Genomic DNA, 25,406 nt, shown 5'->3' on the forward strand with positions numbered 1-25,406 from the left:
GACACATACCTCGAGGAAGCAGATCGAAGGACTGACACAACCGATATCGAAGGCAGTACAATCACGAAGACACTCGAAAAAGAGCGGGAATTTCTCAAGGACACGTGGGTCAGGGCATAAATTATAGGATAAGATCTGTGCGAAATAGTAAAAGTCAGTACTGGGTTGTTATACAGTTGTACCTATAGAATTCTTTGCCACAATTGGAAATATACCATATTAGGGTTTTCCCTTCTTATATAAAGGGAACCCCAATCATCTTGTATATCACATTATTCACCGGAATAGAATATTCTACTCTGCTTTTCCTGTTTACCGTGCTCAACAAGTGTTCTTCAGCTTTATTATTTTTACTTTATTATTCATACTTCATTGCTCTTAGCTGACCTCGAGGCCCCCAAGAAAGTCGAGCTCGAGGTCCTCGTTGTTATAGCAACATTGATTTGGTTCATCAATTCCTCTTATTTAAATTTACTATTACTTGTATATTCACTAGTATTAGAATAAATCACATATCTTTAAAACCACAAATTATCTTTAATTATTACCCCATCTTTCGAGCTAAACAAACATATATACAACTAACAAGTTACATATTTTTTCTAGTGCATACAAGTTATATATAATTGTATGTAAATTGTAGTTTTTCCACTGAATTCTATACAAAAAAATTATATATAAGTTATATGTAATTGTAGATTTTGACCAGATTATGTACAACAAAAAATTATAGTAGCTTTTTACTGGATTTATATATATTCTATAATAAAATATTAGTTACTTTTACTAAATAGAAAAACTTTGCTAAATCGAGTAAATATTATTCCGTTTTTGTCTATGTACGAAAAATTCGTGAAAATAGCACGGTATAGTCAGTTTTTGGATTGATCGTTCAAAAATAGCCAGCGTTTACGAAGTCAATGAAAAATAGCCACTATTTTGCTGCAACAGAGACCGGTCCAACATAATATACTGGAGTTCGGTGCACCTGTATATGAACTCCAGCATATTATGCTGGACCGGTATACTTTGCTGACTCCAGTATAATATACTGGAGACTGGAGCACCGATGCTCCAAACTTCAGTATATTATACTGGACAATTATACTTGCTGAAATTCCAGTTTATTATGCTGGAGTTCTAGTGTACTTATGATGGAACTCCATCATATTATGCTGGAGGTCCAGCATACTTATCCTGGAACTCCAGTATAATATGCTGGAGTTCAAGCATACTTATACTGGAACTCCAGTATAATATACTGACGTATTTTTCAGGTTTTGAACAGTGTTTTTGCTCGGATTTGTCTTTACATGAAAAGTGGCTAAATTTCGATTACTTTTGAAATTAGGCTATTTTTTAACGACCAGTTGTAAATTTGGTTATTTTTGAATTACTCCCAAAAGATCCCTAGATTCAGCTAATGTTGGGCCTAACAAGAAATTGGATGATGCTGGGTCGAAACAGTAGAGTTCAATAACAACAAAAAAGGGAGAATGACACAGTTACCCAAAAAACAGAACTATTTACCCTTGTCTATCCATTTATTTTTCTACCCACAAACTAATTACATTTCCTATCCATAGTAGGTTTTATGGGGAATTTTCTCTTTTTTCTCCAATTCTTTTTTATTTCTATGTTTCTTTTCCTTTTTTCTTTCTTTTCTCCTTTTTTTCTCTCATTTTCTTCTTATTTTTTTGTTTTTTTCTTTTCTAATTTCATTTAACTTCTTTTTATATATATTCTTTTCTCTTCATAATCTAATTTTTGTTCACCCTTTTTTAAATATAACTAGTATAATATACCTTTTGTCTTTTTTCTTATTTTTTAAATTCAATTGTTAAATTAAATAATATTAGTTGTCACTTGATCTAATTCACTTAATATCACACTAACTGCTGCTGGGCACCATAAATTACATAATCAGATTCTAAAAATCAACACGTGATTGCCATGTAATAAATTATAACATCATATTGTATATTATAATAATATATTATTGTAATAAACTATATACTATTGAATTATATATTATATACCAAAATAGCATACAATATATGAAAATGATATTTTATGTTTTTCATTCAACATTATACTATTACATTAAAATAGTATACTATAATGGCATATTGTATACTATTACAGCATACTGTTGCAATATACTGTTACAGTATATTATATACTATAATAGTATACAGTTGCATTATAGCTTTATACTCTTACAGTATATTGTATACTGTTAGGTAGCTGTATTCTTCTTCGATTATTATAGTATACCGTTGCAGTATATAGTATACTATAATAATATGTTGTTACAATATAGCTATATAATCCTACAACTTATTGTATGTCGTAGCAATATACTATTAAGTAATTGTGCTCTTCTTCGATTTTCAGTGAAAAGATTCGATCTCAATCATCTCAAATCAACTTCAAATGTGATCAAATTTCAGTATGAACTTTCAGAAGGTACTATAAGCAATATTTAATAACACCCACTTTGAATCAAATAAGAAATCTTCAAAAACAATGATTGAGATTCAAGCCAACAATGGTGGATAATCAAACACACATAAAAATTCAGATTTGGGAAGCTTACTCGAAGGTACTATAACCAATATTTTATAGCACCTACATCGAATCAAACAATAAATCTTCAAAATAAAATTTCAAATTTAGAAGCTTCAAACTCAACAATGATGGGTTTTCATACACACAAAAATCATAAGGAAATGAGGTAGAGCAATAGCTTGGTTTGACCATCTTAATGAAGGTCAATCTAACAGAGAAGAACTAAATTCATTCAAGTCCACTACTAGGTAATCTTGTAAAAATGAAGTCGAATGTTTTTAACATTCTGTACTTCAAATGAGAAGATGGGTGGGTCGGGTAAATAGTTTGGGCTGCATAGGTAGGAAAAGTAAATAGTTTAGGCTTGGGCATTAAAGGGTAAATAGTTTGGACTTAATGAGTATAAAGTGAGATTTTTCCAACAAAAAAATGGTGAAAATAGCACGGTCTAGCAAGTTTTTGGAGTGATAATTAAAAAATAACCAGCGTTTGCAAAGTTATTGAAAAACAGCCACTATTTTGATGCAACACAAAAAATTCCAGCATAATATACTGGAGATTGGTGCACCTATGTATGAACTTCCAGCATATTATGCTGGACCAATATATTATGCTGGAATATTTTTTGAATTTTGAAAAGTATTTTCTTTTAGATTTATCTTTACATAAAAATTGGCTAAATTTTGATTAATTTTGAAATTATGGCTATTTTTCAACTACCACATATAAATCTGGTTATTTTTGAATTTCAACCCAAAAAATGGTGCAGCCCACATCTAGACAATCTTATTTCAGCCCAAAAAGTCAGCGGGTCGTTCAAATAAGCCTTGTTCTTCTATAAATAACACTCTACTAGCGTCTTTTCTAGATCATTTATTTCTCTTTTTTTCCTTTTCTTTTTTTCTTTTTTTCTTCTTCTTCTTTGAGACACTTTCACCGTCCGGTTACCGGAAACTCTATCATCGTCCGATCTCGATCAAGTGGTTAAGAAAATGCTGAATCAGAGGTTAAAGCAAGAACAGCAAGCAGCCTTGATGCAACAAGCTCTGCTTCAACAACAATCCCTTTATCACCCTGGCCTCTTAGCTGCTCCTCAGGTTCCTTTCTGGTTTTAAAATTTTCCACGTTTTCGTTTATTTGAGTGTTTTTTCGTTATTCTGTTCATATTTCGTTTATCACTACGTTGATCGTTCTAGCCGTCTAGGTTTTATTACCGTCGAATTAATGGGATTTGAGGTCTAGTGATTTTAGGTATTTTAGGGGTCAAGGTCATTGTGTATTATATTTTGTTGAACAAACTTGAAGCGGACCTTTTTGTTTCCTTAATATTATGTTGTTGTTTTGACATGATAGAAACTTAGGGTTCGGATGTATATTGTGCTATTAGCGGCTTTATAGATTTTTTTCCTTCCAATTTCGTTTTTTTAATGACAGTGGTGTCGGGCCTGTGTGAGCACCTCCACTATTTCACCGGCTACCTGCTAGTGGGCCCTAAACTAGCACAGGTACCGTAACTCAGCTCAACAAGGCTTAGGCATGGAATGAAATCACATATTATTATATTTTGCCTCCGTTGGTATTTGAACTCTTATGGTTCTCCTCCCACTTCATTGACCACTATACCACACCCTTGGGTGCTCAAAATTTTGTTTTATGAGAAAACCATCTGCAAGAGTGCAAGAAATCTATCATCTTTGGCAACAGGTGTTTATGTTCTATATTCTAGCTCTTTGACATTTTGTTCTACTCCTACCTAATAACTATATCAAAAGTATTAAAGAATTTCTTTTCTTATTTAATCACTTGCAGTTCTAAAGGTTTATCCTTATAGTTTTATTACAGTTTAGTGATTAACTGAGTTGGTTAATCTGACTTAATTTATCACACGCAGTCATTTATGACCCATGAGTTTACTTTCCTTATTTTAACAACTTTACACAGAGAAAATATAAAATAAGGTTGTCTTGAATTTAAACCTGGCTTCTTGGGGCATAAGAGTTTATGCATTTCATTATCAAGAGGGGTTGCTCTGATGGTAAGCAACCTCCACTTCCAACCAAGAGGTTGTGAGTTCGAGTCTCCCCAAGAGCAAGGTGGGAAGTTCTTGGAGGGAAGGACGCCGGGGGTCTATTTGGAAACAACCTCTTTACCCCAGGGTAGGGGTAAGGTCTGCGTACACACTACCCTCCCCAGACCCCACTAAATGGGATTATACTGGGTGGTTGTTGTTGTTGTTGTTTTCTTTTTCGAGTTGCATCTAGGGTATGTTCAAATAGATATTTTTAGTTGGGGAGCTATCCTTCTTTAGCAAAGCGGCTTGTTAGTGAAGTATGAAGCTTTTAAACAGCTCTTATGATAGTAGGGGAATTATGCAGCTTCAGAGAATGAAGCCAAAAAAGGGAAAAAGAAAAGGGGGGGTGGGGTAGGGGTGGGGGGTTAGTGGATGGGGTAGTCTGGGTATTTGAGGGTAACTGTCAGCAAAGATTGAAAGGATACAACAGCTTTTACTTGGAACGTTTATCTACTCTCTTTGCTTTTACTTGGTACTTTCCTGGGATGTTGTCCCTGGGATTTCTGACGTGGTTCTGTATTTTGTTTATTTAACTCTAATTTTATTTGTACATATTTTGGTGCAGATACCAAGTGGAAATCTACCTCCTGGGTTTGATCCAAGTACATGCCGCAGTGTGTGAGTGCTATTTTTTGTATCATCTCTTGTTTGCGTTCTCCTCTGCTAGACTACATGGAACTTGCGAAGCGTTTCTAATTAACTGATGTTTTTTATGTGCTTCAGTTAGCCACTATATTCTGCTATCGCTTTCACGTTTACATTTGCCTGTCTTGATTTTTGAATAATTACAGTCATGATTTGGCTATGTTGCTCGGGTTCTTTCAAAGTTCCTGGTGATTTGCGTGTGGGTGTGGGATCCACACTAGATTTTTTCAACCTAACTTGGGTGCTTTGACTACACCAGTAGCAAAGAAGAATAGGTCGATCGGGTAATTGGTTGGATTTTGTGTTGATGTCGTATGTGTTTGCATAAAGTACTAGTACACTTTGCTTTTATACAAGATAACTTATGAATAATATATTAAGTGTTCACAAAGAATTTAATTATACTAGTTTTAATTTAATAACTTCAATTAATAGTAATACCTACTTATATATGTGGCAATATACATTTATTAGTTGCATCTTAACACCCATAGCCTTACTCCTATCTGTGTCCCGGAATCATAAGATTTAGGTGATGAAGAATCCAACTTCTAGATCCACAACTGTGTTGGGTGCCCACACTCGTATCCAAGCAACATAGAATTTTGGTGACAAGTTAATATTCATACTGTTGGGATTTAATTACTGGAGGGGGTCCTTATAGTTTAAATTATTTCTTTTTTTGTTCTTTTTTCTTTTTTAAGATTTCTTAGTTTCCTCTTTTCTGATTAAATGCAGGTATGTCGGGAATATTCATCCACAGGTGGGTGAAACTCTTCTTCAGGAACTTTTTTCATGTACTGGTCCGGTTGAAGGGTGCAAACTTGTAAGGAAGGACAAGGTACATCTTTTCTCTTCATGCAACTTTGCCAACATTTTCTGTGGCTATGTTTACTATGTTCTATAGGTGCTTCCCTTTCTTCTCCTTGTGTTTTCTAGGCATTTTTCTATTCATATGATTCTGTAATTGACATGGATTTGTCTCGTGCAGTCATCTTATGGTTTTGTTCATTACTATGATCGAGGATCAGCTGAACTTGCTATAGCCACTCACAATGGAAGGCACCTGTGAGTAGGCTCGCTAGCTATGTGCTTTACTGTAGGCCTTTTTCCTTTTCACTGTGGCTCATACCTTTTTACTTTTAGGTTTGGGCAGCCTATCAAAGTTAACTGGGCCTATGCCAGTGGACAGAGGGAGGATACTTCAGGTGCGTTCAGTTTCTGTTTTTGTACAAGTGCAATTCTTGACTTCGCATTTGGCCCATTATGAAGTTTGTGAATTTGTGTAGTATGATATTCTTCTTTTTTTTGCAGGTCACTTCAATATATTTGTTGGCGATTTGAGCCCAGAAGTTACTGATGCCATGTTGTTTGCTTGCTTCTCTGTTTACCCTAGTTGCTCGTAAGTATCTCCTCCTCCTGAATGCCTCCCTAAGAAGGTGCTCTGTCATGGTTAATATATACTCCCCCTCTTTCAATTAAGATGACACACTTTTCTTATTAGTCCATCCAAAAAGAATGACACATTTCTACAATTGGAAATAATTCAACTTTAAACTCTTCATTTTACCTATTTTACCCTTAATGAGAAGCTTTTATTACCACACAAATATCATGGCCCCACAAAGTTTTTACCGCTTAAGCTTTTAAGACAACAAGTTTCAAAAGTCTTTTTTTTCTTCTTAAACTCCGTGCCGAGTCACACTATGTCATCTAAATTGAAACGGAGGGTGTATTTACTTAGAAAGTGTCAAATACACTTAACAGAAAATAATTATTGTGTACTCAAATGTGTATATATAGTGGCTAATTGTCCCTTCCTATTGATAGTGATGCTAAGGTAATGTGGGATCAAACTACTGGGCGTTCTAGGGGTTTTGGATTTGTTTCTTTCCGCAATCAACAGGTATCCTTTTATGTGCATTTATTTTCAAAATTCTCTCTCGGTTGATGCACCGCTTTGTTCCCATTTAATCTTATTGTTTTTATTCAGGATGCTCAAAGTGCAATCAATGATTTAACTGGTAAGCTAACACAGAAGTTCTCTGTATTCAGTTAACTTTTTACTGATTGATGCACAAGTTGGATTATTTCAGAGCAATTGAGAGCTAGAAGGTCTTATTTTGCCCTTTGTCTTTATGTTGCTATAAGGGAAATGGCTTGGTAGTAGACAGATACGTTGTAACTGGGCCACAAAAGGTGCCAATGCTAATGACGACAAGCAGGGATCAGATGCCAAAAGTATCGTGGAATTAACTCATGGATCATCAGGTGTGTACAATTTTCTGAACCTTAAAGACAAGTCCTTAATTTTGATAAAGAGAATTATCCAATAGCTTGTTTCCGGTTTTGTTTGGAAGGTGGCTGGATTCAGAGGGTTTAGTTCTTGAAATTGATTCTGGCCTTCTTAATGAATGCCTTTTCCTGTTGCAGAAGAGGGTAAAGAGCCAGAAAACGGCGATGCTCCTGAAAACAACCCACAATATACAACTGTTTATGTGGGTAATCTTGCTCCTCTGGTAAGATATTCTTACTCACTTTTCTGCCCGTATGGAAAATGATAATAGTGTAACTTTTTTGGAGTAAACCACAGGGTGTCTTTGCCCTTTGTCCCTGCTCAGGTCTTGAAGTGCCTTTGTGCTTTTGGAAGGACTTAGCCCCTTTACTTTCATTTGTTTCAGGTGACACAACTCGATCTCCATCGCCATTTTTATGCCCTTGGTGCAGGAGTGATAGAGGAAGTTCGGGTTCAACGTGATAAAGGATTTGGTTTTGTGAGATACAGCACCCATGATGAGGCAGCTTTGGCGATTCAAATTGGAAATGCTCAATCAATTCTGTGTGGTAGACAGATTAAGGTACATCATTCTACCTGAAGGTGGCCTTTTCTAGTCTTACAGTTGTTTTGCAAGTCACTGTATTGGATTCTGATATATTCTTCTGAATATAGGATGCTACTATTCTTACTAACCAATTTTATTTGAGCAAAATTTTTGAGCTTGACTTAATGATGTGTGTATTTCCAGTGTTCTTGGGGTAACAAACCAACTCCACCTGGAACAGCCTCGAATCCTCTCCCACCGCCAGCCGCTGCACCATTAGGCCTCTCTGCGACTGACCTTTTGGCTTATGAACGGCAGCTAGCTATTAGCAGGATGGCTGGTGTCCATTCCCTCATGCAACCCCAGGGTCAACATCCTCTGAAGCAAGCATCAATGGGAATGGGTGCCTCTGGAGCAAGCCAGGCTATTTATGATGGTGGTTTCCAGAATGTTGCTGCCCAGCAGCTCATGTATTATCAGTGATGTGTAGAAATTTGGCTTTTGGCATACCATTGCCTTTCTTTGGACTAGATGAATTCTTACGACGTCTAGGTTCTCTTATGCTTTGTTTTTAATTTTACGGGTTGGTAATGTGGTTCTCACGTGTATGAATACCCATAAACTGCGCATTTTGTGTATTTGATTTAGTAGGGTGAGTGTATACTGCAGCGTTTGCACCATTATTCTAGTTGTGTTATGGCATGTTTTTGGAACTTTGATGCAACTATTGGAGCAATCTCTTTTAGTCACAATTCTGTTAGAGATCTGCCTGCTAACTCGTTGTTTTCCATTTAGTGGTTACCCCTTAACAGATTGGTCACGCGTCCTATCTCTCTGAACTTTCAGTACTCGTAAGAGATGACTCTTAGTTATAGCCGTGATAGCATTATTGGCATACTGCATAATAAGTAGTTGCAAAAATGATCTTTGATTATACATGATTTGAGAAGCTGTGGAGAGAGAGGCCAAAAGGTCTCTTGTGGATTCGGCCAAGAACTTTCGCCTGTGGCTGATCCATCCTAGGAAGGAATGCAGCATCATTGCTTGGAATTGGGAAATTGAGGCTTTTTCTTATCCTTGCATATCCAAGATCGCTATTTTGCTGCAGGACTTAAGTTCGCAGTAGAAATGCAATGCATAATGTGTGGATGCACATTATGAGTTCAAACCTTGTCGTGGCCTAAAACTTACTCTATCCGTTCCAGTTTATATGGTGCTCATTTCTTTTTAGGGTTTCTAATAAACAACTTTTTGATTCATAATTTTAGAAATCGGCGTGTCTTTCTAAAACTCCATGCCAAGTCAAATAGTGCCACATAAATTGGGACGGAGAGAGTAACATTTAAGTGGGAAGGCTGATTTTTCATACCACAATTCTAGACTTGTGCTAATGTGCATAATGTGCACAAGGCGGAATGACTTCCTGACCAATTAGACTTGCAGGGCTTTTGAAAGCCGATACATGAACCTTAAATTTTCCCATTTGAACACTCAACTTGACAGAATGAGTACTAATAAATACATCCAGTAGTGTGTGTATATCAATTGCGCTGACATGTACAACACATCATATACTAGACTATTTTGTTACTTGACATGTGTTATTTGTGGGTCCTATTTTTAAATGCTAAATAAGCAAAAAAGAAATTACAAATTAAAAAAAGAAAAAAGAAAGAGAGAAAAAGACCTGAAGCTATTACTCCGTTCATACCACCTCTCCGTTCAATAGGAATCCATGGTTTTAGAGAGCTTCGAAAACCTCATATTTGGTAATATGATAGGACCTTGGATGCGAGAGCTACAAAAATCAAACTCCACCACTTCCGGTGCAACTCCCAGAGGAAATTCGGTGATAATATCTAATAACTTGCAGCACCATGCTTTAAAAGTTCAGGCGGCTCGGAAAAATAGACACCTCACCAGGACTTCTAAAACGTACCGTCGGTTATTTCTCCTTTAAACCCCTCATTGATACATTCTGTTCTAACTTCACCATTGCCCCGCCATTTTTGTTACAGTCGTGGATGTAATTTCAGCACCTGGATGTAATTTTCTTTTCTTTTTCATTTTTTAATTTTTTCCCTATTGATAAAATATTTTCTTTAATTAGAATATTGCATTCACGCACATTTTCTGTGTGACTGACACGCATTGTCCACATCACATTTGTCAGTTGTCACTGTCACATAGCATGGTCAACGGTCAAATGTGTTTATTAGTTAAGGGAATCATGAGTTCGAGTATTCAAATGGGAAAATACAAAGTTCATGTATCGGCTTTCAAAAGCCCTACAAGTCTAAGTGGCCAAGAAGCCATTACGCCTTCAATCGATACCAATTCTTGTGTGTTTTTTGCAATTCATATTAAAGACCCTCTCCTAAGGTTGAGAACCTTGCTCAGTTCTCCATGAGGGAAGGTCTAGTATACAATTTTCTTTCTACGTGATCGGAGCTTTATCAAAGTTTGTAGGCGTGAGTACTCGGATTGGACTTGGAAACCCCGCGGCGTTGAACTAAAACCTAATATTTAGGTGAGAAGGCTAGAATGGTGGGCTCATCATATACTGAGTATCGAACCGCCAACTGAGCACTCATACTTTTCAATGTTGAAGATGTAGATCTGCGTGGTAGCCAAACACGTGCGCTATCGTTCTTTAACTCTCTTCTCCTATTGAGTCTGAAAGCTTTGAAGCTATGAGGCCGTAGTAAGGTAACTTATGAACTGCATCACCTTCATTCTTTCTGAAGTTGTCTTTATGTCCAGCACTAGCAGCAAAGCATAAAGTCTGGGTACACATTTATTGTATTCAGAAAACTAGTTGAGTCGCTTGTATAGAATAATGATATATTTGTTGGTTTTTGATAAAAGAAACTAAGGGAAATAATACGGGAAGATGACAGAAAAATAAAAAGAATATACTGGAATAGATATAAAAGGAACTCTAAAGAACTGAAGCTGAAAATTCTATATTATTTCACTGAATTTGGATTACAATTTATAAGAGAAATACTAACTTAAAAAATTAGCACAAAATCTATTGAAAAAAACAAACTCCTAAAGACTAGTTCAAAATTATTTCAGATTCAAACTAAATTACTGTAGTAAATAACTCTTACGCTGAAACAGTAAAATAATTTTACTGAGAGCATCATATTTCTAACACTCCTCCTTGCTTTTGAAGCTGCAAATACTGAATTTATGCCTTGTAAACCTTTAATTGGAAGCGACTTTGTACGTAAATCTACCAACTTATTTTTGGACTTGCAGTAAATTGAGTTCACTTTTCTATTTTGCTACATCTCATGATTGTCAGTGAAATAAATTGGCTTTTTTTTCTATCTTCATTTGCATCTTGTCTCGAGGCTTGTCAACTTTCTTCCAGATTTGCATTTTTCCTTAAGGCTTGTCAACTTTCTTCCAGATTTTATTTTTTTGAGATATTGACAACTTCTTCTTTGCCTCATTTTCACATATGTCCTTAGTTGGAGGATTATCTGCAGTTTGTAGATTCTTTTGGCTCTATTTTTCATCTTCTGTTGGATCAAATGAGAAGTTTTTACCTCTTATTTTAACCCTTAAAATCTCAAGTCCAGTTACATCATAAATGAAACAATGTTTATCTTCAAAGGATACTAAATCCCTTTTTCATTAGTTGTCCAACACTCAATAAATTTTGATCAATAGCAGGAACATAAATAACATTTGAAAATTTCTTAGTACCTGAATTTGTTGCGATTGCAACAATTCCTTTTCCTTTAGCAAGAATATAATCACCATTCCCAATTCTGACTTTCTTATTTCCCATAAACGTGAATTCTTTGAAAAGATTTCTGTCATATGTCATGTGGTTTGTACAACCACTATCAATTATCCAAAAATCAGATTTCTTGGTCGAAGAAGAGTTTCCACAAACAAATGATCTTCTTCTTCTTCATTGGCGACTTGGGCATCTGCTTCATGCTTTTGAGATTTGCCTTTGCAAATTACAGCTTCATGACCAAGTTGGTTGCAAATTTTGCACTTTGCATTTGGCCTCTTCCAACATTTGAATGGTGGATGACCTTTTTTACCACAGTGCTGACAAGGTGGGTAATTTTTTTTTATTTTTTTTTTGCATTATTACCCTTGCTTTGAGTTTTGTGGTTGACTGCCGAGACTCCTTCAACCATACCATCTTGCCTCATAAGCCTCATTTGCTCTTGTGCCTGCAATGTATTTAACAATTCTGCCAAGGTAATCTTGGATAGATCCTTTGTGTTTTCCAAGGTAATTATAGATACTTCATATTTTTAAGGCACCGTAACAAGAATATTTTCAACAATTCTTGAATCTTTAAATTTAGTACCAAGCAATCTTACCTTGTTAACAATGCCAAGCAACCGATCTGAGTATTCTTTGACGGTCTCATATTCCTTCATTTTCTGTAACTCGAATTCCCTTACTAAATTCAACACCCTCATGCCTCGTGTTCTTTCATTTCCTGCATATTCTTCCTTCAGATAATCCCAAATTTCCTTTGCTGATTTGAGAGCCATAATTCTCGTAAAAATTGTTGCAGACACACCAGCAAACAAAGTTGCTTTCGCCTTTGATTTCCTGGGTTTTTTTCCTTATGACTCTTGATCTGGGCCACCGTGGGATTGTTAGGTAGTAGAAGAACATCATAATTCTCTTCCACGGCCTCCCAAAGATCTAAAGTCTCCAAGTAAATCTCTATTCTCACTGCCCGCAGTTGATAATTTTTACCATCAAAGACTGGAGGAGCCAATTGAGAAAAATTCGCTCACTCAAGATTTTTTTTTACTCAGGTCCCTTAAGAAGATGGCTCTAATACTAATTGTTGGTTTTTGATAAAAGAACCTAAGGGAAATAACACGGAAAGATGATAGGAAAATAAAAGGAATATACTGGAATAGATGTAAAAGGAACTCTAAAGAACTGAAGCTGAGTGGCTGCCCTTAAATACAGGGATATACTTGGCTGCTTCCACGACGAAACTACATCCTACAGCATATTTCTTTATCTGTTTTCACGTGGCTTCTGGTAATGTCGTTGATAGTACAGCAGCCAGAAAGGGTCATTGTCAACTCAAGTTCATTCTTGAGCATTTCAATAACTTGCTTTACCCCATGCTCCCCCTTTGCAGCCAGGCCATACACAACTGCTCGACCAATCTGCAGGTATATTGTTTTAGATTACAGGGAAGGGAAAATCTAAAGCTTAACAAACTGGAAAAATTGAGGTAAGAACTTTCAAATAAGTTTACCAGAACAGCTTTTGCGCCAAGTGCTAAGACCTTGAATATGTCTGTTCCTCGCCTCACTCCTCCATCAAAGAAAACTGGAACTTTATCTTGAATAGCATGGACCACCTGAAACCATTGGAGATTTTAGAACAATTATGTGATTCGCATTGTGTTTCAAATCTAAATTTACTTAGATATCGAAACAAATGCAAATGATTAGACTTGTAAATTTGAAACAAATAGGACCAAATCCCTCAATCCAAAATAGGCCATTTTATCAATTCAGATGACATAGATGACTCTCGCACGGCTAGCTTGATATAAAAGGGAAGCGCGGTGCACTAAGCTCTCGCTATGCGTAGGGTCCGGGGAAGGGCCGGACCACAAGGGTCTATACGCAACCTTACCTACATTTCTACAAGAGGCTATTTCCACGGCCCGAACCCGTGACCTCCTGGTCACATGGCAACAACTTTATCATGCACGACTAGCTTGATATAAGGACCCAATATCATGCTGTGGAGCTCAAACATGACAGGCAGCCCCATTCAACCATGTCCAAGAGTCCTTGCTATACATTTGACAGGCATACAACTTTTATAATTCCTCCAAAGCATGTTATATCTCTGGTTTAATTTTCACTAAGCATGCCTCCAAAGCTTCCTTTCTTTTTGTTTTCTATTCGTATTTGTATTGAGAAAACTGAAAAGCCCGTGATAACAGGGGCGGAGCCAGTGTGTTGATTACGCGTTCAGCCGAACTAAGATACTTTGGTTCGAATCCTGTATTTATCTTAAAAAATTTATTGAATATATACAAATTATTAATTTAGAACCCAGTAACTCAAAAGAACTAGAATCTTGAACCCATAAGTTTCAAATTCTAGCTCCGCCTCTGCATGATATTCCATTTTACTTTGAATGTTCCATACTGAAAAAATTTGTGCTAAAATTGTTTACAATGGACTAATATATTTTATTCCATGTGCCACGTTAAAAGTCTAAAAATCTAAACCAGTGAACTTACCAACATTCAGTAAAAGATAACGTCAAATATACCAGGAAGATAGGGAATAACCTCTTCAAGAACAGAAATAGTAGCTGGAGCATAATCTAGTTGCCGAGCTCCATGGTTAGAGACAATAATTCCTGCAACTCCTACTTCAACTGCTTTTATTGCTGCAAAAAGTAGTAGTACATGCCAAGTCTTTAGCCGAAAGAGTCAAATAGTGAGACCTTACAACAACAGTTCGATCCCAAAGTAAGTCGGAGTCAGCTATTTGGATTTCACTATCATTTCATTCTGAAAATTTCTCCTTGAAAGATTTGTAACTATATTTCCTACGTTCTTCATGATGTCTGTACATCTATTGTTTTCTTCCCTGTTTACTTGACTGCACTTCCTAACAGATTTTTGCATCTTATCTTAACCAGTTCCCTTCTAAAGTTCTCATGTATGATTGACAAACACCAACCTTTTCCTTTCATGATCATTTACTTTGCCCATATCCTTATAGACATAATCAGTGAAGAAACCTAAACTATGCAGCTATCTAGGATTCAGTGATAAATACCATCTTCAGAAGTCAGAACGCCCTTAATCAGAATTGGCAAGTTGGTAATTGATTTCAACCACGCGATATCCTGAAAATATTTTGTAGCATAAAGGGATCAAAAGGGAGAACAGTTGATCGTATTTGTAGTTAGTAACAAATGACACTCCCATCCTTCTATAATGTACTTTTGTAGCTCCAGCAATTTTACTTCCTTTAACATACATTGACATCCTCAACCAAAATGTTCCTTCTAGGCTCAAGAGTTTAAATCATCCTTGAGGTATATCATGTGGTAATAAGGAACAAAAGAATAAACCTAAAATTCTGTACCTTCCAACACAAGGAAGCATCAAAAGTTACAGCAGCAAAGGCTTCAATATTTGAGCCGTCGTCCTGCAGAGTTTTATTAGTAGACGTAAGCAAAATCTACACCATTTTCAAGATTATGATGACTAATGGAATTTCTGCATATCAAACTAATGAACGAGAACATGAACCCATATAAACCAGTAGCACACAGATGAGTACAGAAGCATTGCTATTGTACACTATATTCAACAAACTGAAGCAGCAGACAGTGCGTCTAACAACTAGTTGTGATCAGCTAATTGGTAAGTCAAAGCAGGAGCCCCTTTAATGGAAACATAGGCTCTACACTACTTGGGAACAGAATTAATACTTTATAGTTTTTACTTTATAGCCAAAATTGACCATTTCAGTTTGGCATTACATGCACAAAACATGACCTTGTGTTTGGTACTCAAGGAACTTCCTTTTTAAGAGTAATAGTATGTAATTCAGGCATAGCGAATGTTGAAGCTAATCCCTAGCGTCAACCTCCCCAACTCCCAACAAATAGAAGGAGAAAGGAATGAGTCATTCAGAAAGAACAGCAGATTTAGTAGGAATAATCAGCCAACAAGAGACATTTTAGTCCTAGAAAATAAATTCTGTTTCTTAAAAGAGTTTCACAATTCGCCTCTTTCAGTTTAACAAGTGTTTTGTCTGTAAAGCCATAATGGTTTTACTTACAGAAACATATTCAGTTGATATAAGACCTTCAAAGTTCTTCAACTGAGGTGCGACCATCCTGCAATTGTAACTCCTCTCTTTCTAGATTAACACAGGATTACCAATACTGTAGGAATTCTTAAAATTTCTTAAATACTAAATGATAAAACTTATTTCTATCCAGATAAGATTGAAGAAGAACGGCGAAACGGAGTTTAGCTAGACTTGAATGACAGCAAAAAGATAAATAGGTTACTTATTCTTTATATCTGCCTCCCTTCTACCAAGCCTCGGGGTATCAGCAGTAAGAATAATAGCCTTAAACCCATTCCTCTCAGCTCTTTGTACCATAAATGCTGTTATATCCCTCCTTTTGTAAACCTATTGACAGAAGAACCTTCTGCTTCAAAACACCCCCCCAAAAAAAAGCAGTAAAGATACACGGAGATCTCGATGGTTAGGAAGAATAAAATCACATATATTTGGAAGAAGCGAACAGCATTGCAGCTCGATGTAACCTCCTCCACTGTGCAGGTTGACATATATGACAGTCCCTATAACCAAGAGAGTTCAGCACTATCCGCATACAAGAATTGGAAATTGATCTGGTTTAGAACAATATTACCATAATAACATCAGATGCTGCAGCGGCTCTAGCTGTAGCAACTTCTCCTGGCATTAGTTTAACGGCTTTCTGTAATCAGAGCTACATATTGTGTTCAGCTAAGCGACTAGGATGATAATTGATCTTAATACAAACCTTCAGGATGTGCCAATTTATGCATGGCAGTTGGGGCAATCATAATAGGAGCGGATGTCTTGTAACCGAGTATAGCCGTTGACATGTCTATCCTGCTCACATCAACAAGTATTCTAGGTCGAATACTGAGTTTCTGAAAAGTTAGTGATAGATATCTCTGTCTGTTAACAACTATAGAGCAAGAAATTACAAACTTACGTGATTCTACGAAATGCTTCTACATTTTCTCTTAGGGTGTGCTGGTCCTCAGCTCCTCCAGTATAGTAGTTATAGTACATCTTCGGAAGGGCCTGCCTAGCAAGCACTTGGAATTCGTTCACATTAACTGGTTCTGCCATTTTAGCCTGCTTACACAAGCGTTCATATCTTACATTCCTTCATTCTAGAACTTTGATCTTCTGTCTACTTCATATTAAAAGAGACTCGAGAAATTGTCAACTATTTGTTCTCCAAATAACCAGGACTAGGTGGGTGGTAAAATCTCTACCCATTGAACTATTACATAGTGAGGCCAGAGCAGGGGCGAAGCCACACTTATTGACCACCCTATGTCGGAAAATTATACTGTGTATATAGATAAAATATCAGGTTTTAGAGGTACAAAACATATATTGAACACCCTTTGTTGAGAATTGTTTTTACTTTTTCAAGTTTGAACACCCTTAGAGGAAAATCCTGGCTTCGCCTGGGCCAGAGCATTTGCTGTCTTAGGATGTATTCCCTTATTTCATTTTATATGGCGGTATTTGACATGAGTTTAAGAGAAAAAGAAAGACTTGTGGCACATCTCAAAAGTAATTTTACAACTTGTGATCTTAAATATGTTATGCGAAAGTTTAAAGTTAAGGACTTCCCAAATATAGAAATATGCCGTTTATGGAAACAGATTAAAAAGAAAAAAAGGGTTGTATAATATGGAACTGAGGGCGTAATAGATTCCTATTTAAAATTGAAATGTTTGTATGTATACGATTTAATCACTCAAGTGTGTTTAGGTAAAGAACGAATCCTTTGTAACAGTGGTTTTAGGCCTTAAATACATATTAGAGCTTAGGAACTAAAGCATGTAATAATTCAGATTCAGAAATCACATCATGTGATCAGACGAGTTCAACTATCAGACATATCAAAATACTGCAGTAAAGCTCCATTTTTTAATTTTAATTTTAAAAAGAGACCTTTCCAACTAATTCAAACAGGAAAATGGAAGATGGTAAGAAACAATTTTAGTACCTGGACGATACAGAGAAGATTTAGGCAATTCTCCACTGCTTCTTCCTGCTGTTAAAACTTACTTAAACTCACAAGTAGCCTTTTCAAAAGCTTAAATTTTAACGCTTTTCACTTTGGACGAAAAGGGTTCAAAATGCACGGAGCTGAATTAAAAATAATTATTATTTTTTTTATAAAATTTAAAAAAATTATTTACAAAATATTTTTATATTTTAAACTAATGCACCAGTAGTACATTAATTTAGTAAAATCTTCTTCTTCTTCTTCTTTTCCAGTCTTTACAAAAAATAATTCAGTTTTTACAAAAAAATATTTTTTTCCAGTTTTCTTAAAGCATTTTTTGTAAAAACTAAAAAACAAATTTTGTAAAAACAAAAAAAAATGTTTTTAATAAAATATTTTCGTTTTTGAAAAATATATTTTTTTAGTTTTTTTTTAAAAAGGAAATGTTTTTTCTTTAAAATAATGAAAAATATATTTTATTAAAAACATTTTTTTCTATTTTTACAATTTTTTTTAGTTTTTACAAAAAAAATGCTATAAAAAACTGAAAAATGAAATAAAAATTATGTAAAAACTGAATTGTTTTTGTAAAAATTTAAAAAAAATAAAAAAAGAAGACCTTACTAAATTAGTGGACTATTGGTGCATTAGTTTAAAAAATGAAAATATTTTGCAATTTTTTTTTTAAGTTTTACAAAAAGAATAATTATTTTAGCCCAATAGGTAGATAAAGGGTAGATAAAGGGTATTTTTAAACCTTTTTCAATAGTTTAGGGGCATTTTGAACCCTTTTCCGTTTAGAGAAACTATTTTTTTCCAGACACAAATTGTTATTGTTAATCTTTTAGAAATATTCTAGGAGCGATCCAATCATTTAGTAGTATTAGTGGGCGTTTGGACATAAGAATTGTAAAGTTACAAAAATAAAGTTGATTTTTTTTCCAAGTAAAAATGGTATTTGAAAATTAGTTAGGGTTTGACCATAAATTTTTAAATTTGTTTTGAAAAATCTGATTTGGGTGAAATTTGATTTGGAGATGAAAATGTGTTTGGACATACGTTTTCAAAACATATTTCCTAAATTTATATTATTAGGGATTTGGCCCAAAACTAACTATTGAACTGGTTTTCGGATTGACATTGTTACATTCTTATACACTATATGAAATTATATTACCCTCCCTACTCAAGTTTTACTATAATTACATTTTATATACACAATTACCATTTATGTACATTCTAACGTATCTTCTACTCCCCCACGTTTCTCTCTTCATATCCCACCCCCTCCCCCACGTATCTTACACTCACACACAATTTTCTCTTCACAAAATTCAGAATCCCTCAATTAACGCATATTTCCTCTCTTCTTCCATAAGCATTCTTAATTTTTACTCTCTTCTTCAAAAAATCACCTCCATTAACATTTGTACTTTGCTTGATTTTCAATGAAGAAGAAAATAGCTTCAAAGAACAGCCCTAGAAGGGGCAAAAGAGTCGATATTCTTACATTTGATTTGAGTGTTTTCTTAGAGAATTTACCCCAAAAAAATTATTTGTTTGAATTGGATGTTGTTGCAAAGAATTGGGAATTCTCTTTACGTCTCTCTCTATCTCTCAATCCCTAATTTCAGTAATGTAAAGCAAAGGAAAAAGAGCAGCAATTTCATCATTGACAACCATTAAAAAGCTTTAAAGCTTTGAATTCGAATTTGGGTTTTGAAAAATCATTATTTATTTGGATTGGGTATTGTTGCAAACAATTGGGAATATAATTTGGAGTTTATATCTCAATTTTGAGAGTGTTTCGGTGAAGGTTAGACTTGATTTTGGCTGAATTTCAGATTGAAACTCGTCGAAGAAGAAGAAGAAGAAGAAGAAGAAGAAGAAGAAGAAGACATGATATACATTATATTTACGAAATTGTAGAAAAATTGTATTATGTTGTTTATATATTTTTCTTTTATTTATTTAACTATTGTATGAAAGTTGAACAACATTGTATTAAAATTATATTTAAGTTGTATGATATTGTATGATATTGTAGTTGTATATAACTGAGTAGAAATGCAACAACAACAACCCAGTATAATCCCACTTAGTGCGGTCTGGGGAGAGTAGTGTGTATGCAGACCTTACCCCTAACCTGGGGTAGAGAGACTGTTTCCAAATAGACCCTCGCCATCATTCCCTCCAAGAACTTCCCACCTTGCTTTTAGGGAGACTCGAACTCACAACCTCTTAGTTAGAAATAATGTATGAAAATTGTAGATAAGTTATAAATAAGTTGTAGATAAGTTGCAGTATAATATATAATTAGTTGTATGAAATGTGTTTTTTAGTATGTATAAATCAGATACAAAATATACAAAAGATATATTGTATAAATTTTGTATATATTTTGTATAAAATTTGTAAAAAAGTTGTATGTTATTGTAGTTGTATTTAACTGGGTAGAAATAATGTGTGAAAGTTGTAAATAAGTTGTATAATATATAATTAGTTGTATGAAACTTGTTTTTACTATGTATAAATCAGATATAAAATATACAAAAGACATATTGTATAAAAATTGTGTTTAAGTTGTATGATATTGTAGTTGTATATAACTGAGTATAAATAATGTATGAAAGTTGTAAATAAGTTTTAGAAGCCTATGACATAAGCTTTGGGATTTTTTCGGTCTCTTTTAATTTAGACAATTTGGTATTCGAAATTCATCCAATATGAAATGGACCCAAGTTCATCTGTACGTTTTGGATTTCTGTCCACAGTTCTTGGTAGGTGAGAATTCAATACTAGAAAGCATGAGAGGACCTCAATTTGCAGTTGCATTTGGTGTTGGTGAAGAGAGGCTTAGGAGAATACTGGATGCTCAGCGGGAAGCTGCTACTTTGTCGTCGACGTCCGTTGCTCCAATAGAGCAGATAGATCCGAGAAAGGAGGAGGAAGAAAGAGGAGAAAGGGGGAGGGAGAAAGTGGTTGTAATGAAAATACCAGAAGTGATTAGGAGCTTTAGCAATGACATGATCATGGAATTTGCTTAGAACTAAGCACATGAGGCTATAAATTCAGTTAGGAGTTTTTATTTCTCTGTTCATCTTATGTTTGCTTCCTTGTCGTGTTAGACTTGTCTTTGCTTTTGTGAATAAGAACATGGATTTAGTTTTTCCTCTTGTCACTTTGTTTATTTGTCCTCTTCATTTTTTGTCAAATAAAATTTAGCTCGTCTTTCGCTCTCTGAATTTTATATGTACACAAATTCTAATTTTGTGGCATGAGTTCCTCTTTATACGGTGGTAATTTTCTCGGTTATAATGTATTTGCACCTGAAAGACTTTTGTTTTCATAATTTCTTTATCTCCTTTTCTCCATTCTTTTATGGTTTCTTTGACCCAGCGAACCGATTAGTATAGTGCATCAGAAAAATAAGGAAAGAGAAGAAGAGAGAAAAAAGGTAAAAGATATAGACGGGTTTACATGTTTTGACTACAAACAATTTCGAAAGAGCCCGTAATTTCTCAGATGTTGAGTTTATTGATGGGTTTCGACGAGGTTTTGGTTTTTTTAACTAAGGACTTTTATCTCCTGTTCTTGTCTTATATCCTATATGACCTGGGATGCATTTAAACTCAGCATTCCAAACTCCAATTAATTCATATGCTGAAATCTTCATTACCGTCAAGTTTATTGCTAGAATTTGATATCTGCACAAGAAAAGAAAACTGTATCAATCACGCGATTTACTCAAGTTCTCCCTTTCGTTCTCACCCTTCTTGATCTTTTCCTTGTCCTGTCCCTTTCACCTTTCATTTTCCCCTTTATCTCTCTGTTTCTTTTTCTTCACTTCTTTTGTCTTTTCTTTTCTGTCCGTTTTCTTCTTTTGATTTTTACAATTCTTAGGCAATCACATGAAATCGACAAAAGTAGCTCCACTTGTGGCACGGACATCATATCATATCAAGTGTTACCCTGTTGATGCTAGATCAAAATACTTACTACTATAATATTAAAAAGACAAACAGAAACTTCCAAAGCACAGAGCTAATCATTTACAAGTGTTAAAAAAAGTTATCCAAGTGGCTTGTGCTGTTGTGCACGCAGCGCAATTCAAGAAGGCTATCTTTAAGTTCAACTACAGCCATTAGCAAATTTGAGCTGTGAACTCTTCTCTGTATCCTACAGGTACTGTATGCTTTTACTTCAAAACCTCAAGTTCTGTTTAATCAATATGTCTTGTTTTTAGTGTCTCAAATTAGAGATATTTGACATAGGAATGCTGGTGTGTGCAGGCTAAAATGGCAGGTGAAGCAGTTAATGTGAATGAATTTCAAGAGCTAGCTAAGCAAGCTCTTCCAAAGATGTACTATGACTTCTTTGCTGGAGGAGCTGAAGATCAGTATACACTAAATGAAAATATAGAAGCATTTCGTAGAATCACGTAAGTTAGTATAATTTTTGCTCGTGATTTGGCAACGGAGATTGTAGCACTAACCTTTTCAGAAACTCAGTATTAGGCCAAGAATACTTGTTGATGTGAGCAGAATAGACATATCAACTGTTATACTCGGTCACAAGACGTCGGCTCCCATTATGGTTGCCCCAACTTCCTCACATCAATTGGCACATCCTGAAGGTTTGGATAAAATTAATTAGGGAAAAAGATTTATCCCTCTACTATGTGAAATATTTTAATTTACCATCTGTTATATATTTTACTTCCATTCATACCTTACCATTAGCGAATTAGTCTCCTATTTGCCCTTGACTTTAGTGAAGCTCAAATTGGAGCTATATTAGGGTCAAGGGCAAATATGAAACTGCTAATGGCAAGTGCGAATGTTCCCAATGTATAAAATTAAGATATTTCGTGCAGTCGAGGAGTATTTTTAACCATTTTCCTTATCAATTATAACTACCTAGTATGTTGTTAGCTGAATGTACTATGTATGTAGGTCTTATTCCATAAAGCTGTTGTATTTATGCCAGGGGAAGTTGCAACAGCTAGAGGTGCTGCAGCATGTAATGTTATCATGGTAATAGTTTTCCAAAATAGCATATCCATTCCGAATTCACGGTGTGTGAATATTGAGTTCTCTTGATTCATAGGGATTGTCATTTACGGCCACATGCACCATTGAGGAGGTTGCTTCAAGCTGCAACGCTGTTCGCTTCTTCCAAACATATGTAAATTATTATTCCTGTCTCTCATGATCATATATCATTACTGATTTTTGTGTTTTGTTAACAGATTGCGAATTTTTTCCTTGTTGATAGGTTTACAAAAGGAGAGATATAACCGAACTTATGGTACACAAAGCTGAGAGCAATGGATTCAGGGCTATAATTCTCACTGCTGATACTCCAAGGCTTGGCAGAAGGGAGGCTGATATAAAGAATAAGTAAGTTGTATATCCTTTTTACTGAATTCTTTTCATTGTTCATCTTATCTAGAAGATGTCGGTTCCATCATTTTAGTACTTTAAGAAATTTTATAAATTTTGGGTCCTGTGTTGATCAACTAAGAGTCAGAATTGCAGGATGATTTCACCTCGGTTGAGGAACTTTGAAGGTCTTATAACAACTGAAGTAGTTTCTGTAAGTTAAACCATATATAATAGCTTTTTACCAAAAGCAATTACTTAGATATCAACTTTGAAACTAGTGTAGACTGTGCTTATTAATCCACTAACAAATTTCTGCAGGACAAGGGCTCAAATCTTGAAGCATACGCTGCAGGAACTCTTGATCCTTCGCTTTGCTGGAAGGTACAAGATTTAAAAGTTACATATATCTGTTCCTTAATACCACATTAGAAGATACGATGAAATACAGTCTTGATCCATGAACTCAAAGTATTGATGCCAAAAAAAGGGCAACCCGGTGCATGAAGCATCCTTCGTTCATGCAGGGTCCAGGAAGGGCCGCATCCCAAGGGGTGTTATGTAGGCAGCCTACCCTGATGCTAGCATTAGTGGCTGATTCCACGGCTCGAAAACTCTTGATGCCAACATATGTTAAAATTTGTAAAATTGCTGAGCTACAAAGTATTGTTTTCCGAGTTCAACACAAATATGATCCACTATGTTCTTAAACACGCACATTCTCCAAAAATTTTGCAGGATATAGTGTGGTTAAAATCAGTTACCAAGTTGCCAATTCTGATTAAGGGCGTTCTCACTGGTGAAGATGGTATAATTTTTATCACCCAACCTTAGCTGTTTGCATAGAAAGCTTCAAATTTTCCTACCAAGTCTCACTGAGTGAGCATTTCTTCCTAAGATTTTTCTTATACTATCTTTTGCAGCAATAAAAGCAGTTGAAGCAGGAGTTGCAGGAATTATTGTCTCTAACCATGGAGCTCGGCAACTAGATTATACTCCAGCTACTATTTCTGTTCTTGAAGAGGCGATTTCCTTCCTTACATGATTGATGTCTTGCCACACAAAGCTCATTTGAATTCTTTTCAACTGAAAGTTGAAATAAGTTATTTGAATTCTTAAAAAATTTAAGATTTATGGATTTGAAATCTCCTCTTTAATCCAAATGTCTCCATCAAAAGCGAATCAAAATCCTTTAATGTATATATATTGGCTTCTATATATTCCTTCTTAATTTTCAATGGTTTTAGGTGGTCAATGCTGTTCAAGGCAAAGTTCCAGTTCTTCTTGATGGAGGAATTAGGCGAGGAACAGACATATTCAAGGCGTTAGCACTTGGCGCAAAAGCTGTTCTGGTAAACTTAATGATTTGAATAAGTGGATTTAACTTATATACACAGACAGTGTAAATAAGATTACACTACCAGTATAAATTTAACCTAATTCATATTCGTGCAGATTGGTCGACCGATTGTCTATGGACTGGCCACTAAGGGAGAGTCTGGGGTAAAGCAAGTCATTGAAATGCTGAAGAATGAACTTGAGCAGACCATGGCGCTTGCTGGCTGCTGCAATGTGAATGACATAACCAGAAGCCATGTTAAGACAGAGAAAGAAAGGTTCCTTTGTAGGATGTAGTTTCCATCCTCTATTTCTTAAATGAGTTTAAGTTCTTCGATGTAAAAAACTATTTATAGAATCAGGTAACTCTATTTAAGTAGCATTGATTAGTAACCTATGTCCTATAATAAGCGGTCATATTTCCGCGGACCTACTTAGCTTGTTGGACTCTAACTTCGATTTCCGAAGCAGATATAGGCCAACTGATCGATATGAGATGCTCCCTTTTGCTTAGCATTCTCGTACAACTAATCCACTTTCAGATGCTATGCTTTCCTTGTCACCATTGTAGGATAAAACTTGAAAGTGGAAATTAAAAGATTATGTATTGTCTGTATGAGAATTGGGTTTTTTAGTTACTTGTACTTGTTATTTTTTTACCTGAAAATTTTATTCAGCAAGATTTTAGAAGCCACTGAAATTTTACAGATTACACCCAGAAGATATGATGACTATGATCTGTAAGAGAACAGCAACAACAACAAACTC

At 35.2% G+C, this 25,406-nt stretch overlaps 3 protein-coding genes across 5 annotated transcripts; 2 read left to right on the forward strand and 1 right to left on the reverse strand.

Moving 5' to 3' along the window:
• Positions 1-3,441: 3,441 nt before the first annotated feature.
• On the forward strand, positions 3,442-8,833 carry LOC107805206 (oligouridylate-binding protein 1B-like). Its single transcript, XM_016629204.2, has 12 exons — positions 3,442-3,668; positions 5,208-5,260; positions 6,026-6,128; positions 6,279-6,355; positions 6,434-6,495; positions 6,602-6,689; positions 7,118-7,193; positions 7,281-7,311; positions 7,439-7,558; positions 7,721-7,806; positions 7,969-8,145; positions 8,314-8,833. Exons 1-12 carry the CDS (start codon positions 3,564-3,566, stop codon positions 8,590-8,592), a joined length of 1,257 nt encoding a protein of 418 aa, XP_016484690.1. The 5' UTR covers positions 3,442-3,563; the 3' UTR covers positions 8,593-8,833.
• A 2,992-nt stretch (positions 8,834-11,825) lies between these two features.
• Positions 11,826-18,038, reverse strand: LOC107805215 (peroxisomal (S)-2-hydroxyacid oxidase GLO4-like). Of its 3 annotated transcripts, none has more exons than XM_016629233.2 (13): positions 17,914-18,038; positions 16,879-17,024; positions 16,681-16,772; positions 16,546-16,592; positions 16,397-16,474; positions 16,177-16,301; positions 15,942-15,999; positions 15,240-15,302; positions 14,928-14,997; positions 14,432-14,532; positions 13,376-13,480; positions 12,468-13,283; positions 11,826-12,314 (listed from the first exon to the last, which is right to left on the reverse strand). In XM_016629233.2, exons 2-12 carry the CDS (start codon positions 17,016-17,018, stop codon positions 13,107-13,109), a joined length of 1,056 nt encoding a protein of 351 aa, XP_016484719.1. In that variant the 5' UTR covers positions 17,019-17,024; positions 17,914-18,038; the 3' UTR covers positions 11,826-12,314; positions 12,468-13,106. The 3 variants fall into 3 exon arrangements, with proteins under 3 accessions (XP_016484719.1, XP_016484698.1, XP_016484712.1); XM_016629212.2 differs by having other exon boundaries at positions 16,681-16,805; XM_016629226.2 differs by having other exon boundaries at positions 11,826-13,283; positions 16,681-16,805.
• Positions 18,039-20,569: 2,531 nt separating this feature from the next.
• On the forward strand, positions 20,570-25,276 carry LOC107805240 (peroxisomal (S)-2-hydroxyacid oxidase GLO4). Its single transcript, XM_016629240.2, has 12 exons — positions 20,570-22,101; positions 22,209-22,357; positions 22,428-22,552; positions 22,906-22,952; positions 23,026-23,103; positions 23,194-23,318; positions 23,457-23,514; positions 23,622-23,684; positions 24,039-24,108; positions 24,224-24,324; positions 24,548-24,652; positions 24,756-25,276. Exons 2-12 carry the CDS (start codon positions 22,215-22,217, stop codon positions 24,933-24,935), a joined length of 1,095 nt encoding a protein of 364 aa, XP_016484726.1. The 5' UTR covers positions 20,570-22,101; positions 22,209-22,214; the 3' UTR covers positions 24,936-25,276.
• The last annotated feature ends 130 nt before the right edge of the window (positions 25,277-25,406 follow it).

Source organism: Nicotiana tabacum, chromosome 6, assembly GCF_000715075.1.
Source record: "Nicotiana tabacum cultivar K326 chromosome 6, ASM71507v2, whole genome shotgun sequence".
NCBI lineage: Eukaryota > Viridiplantae > Streptophyta > Magnoliopsida > Solanales > Solanaceae > Nicotiana > Nicotiana tabacum.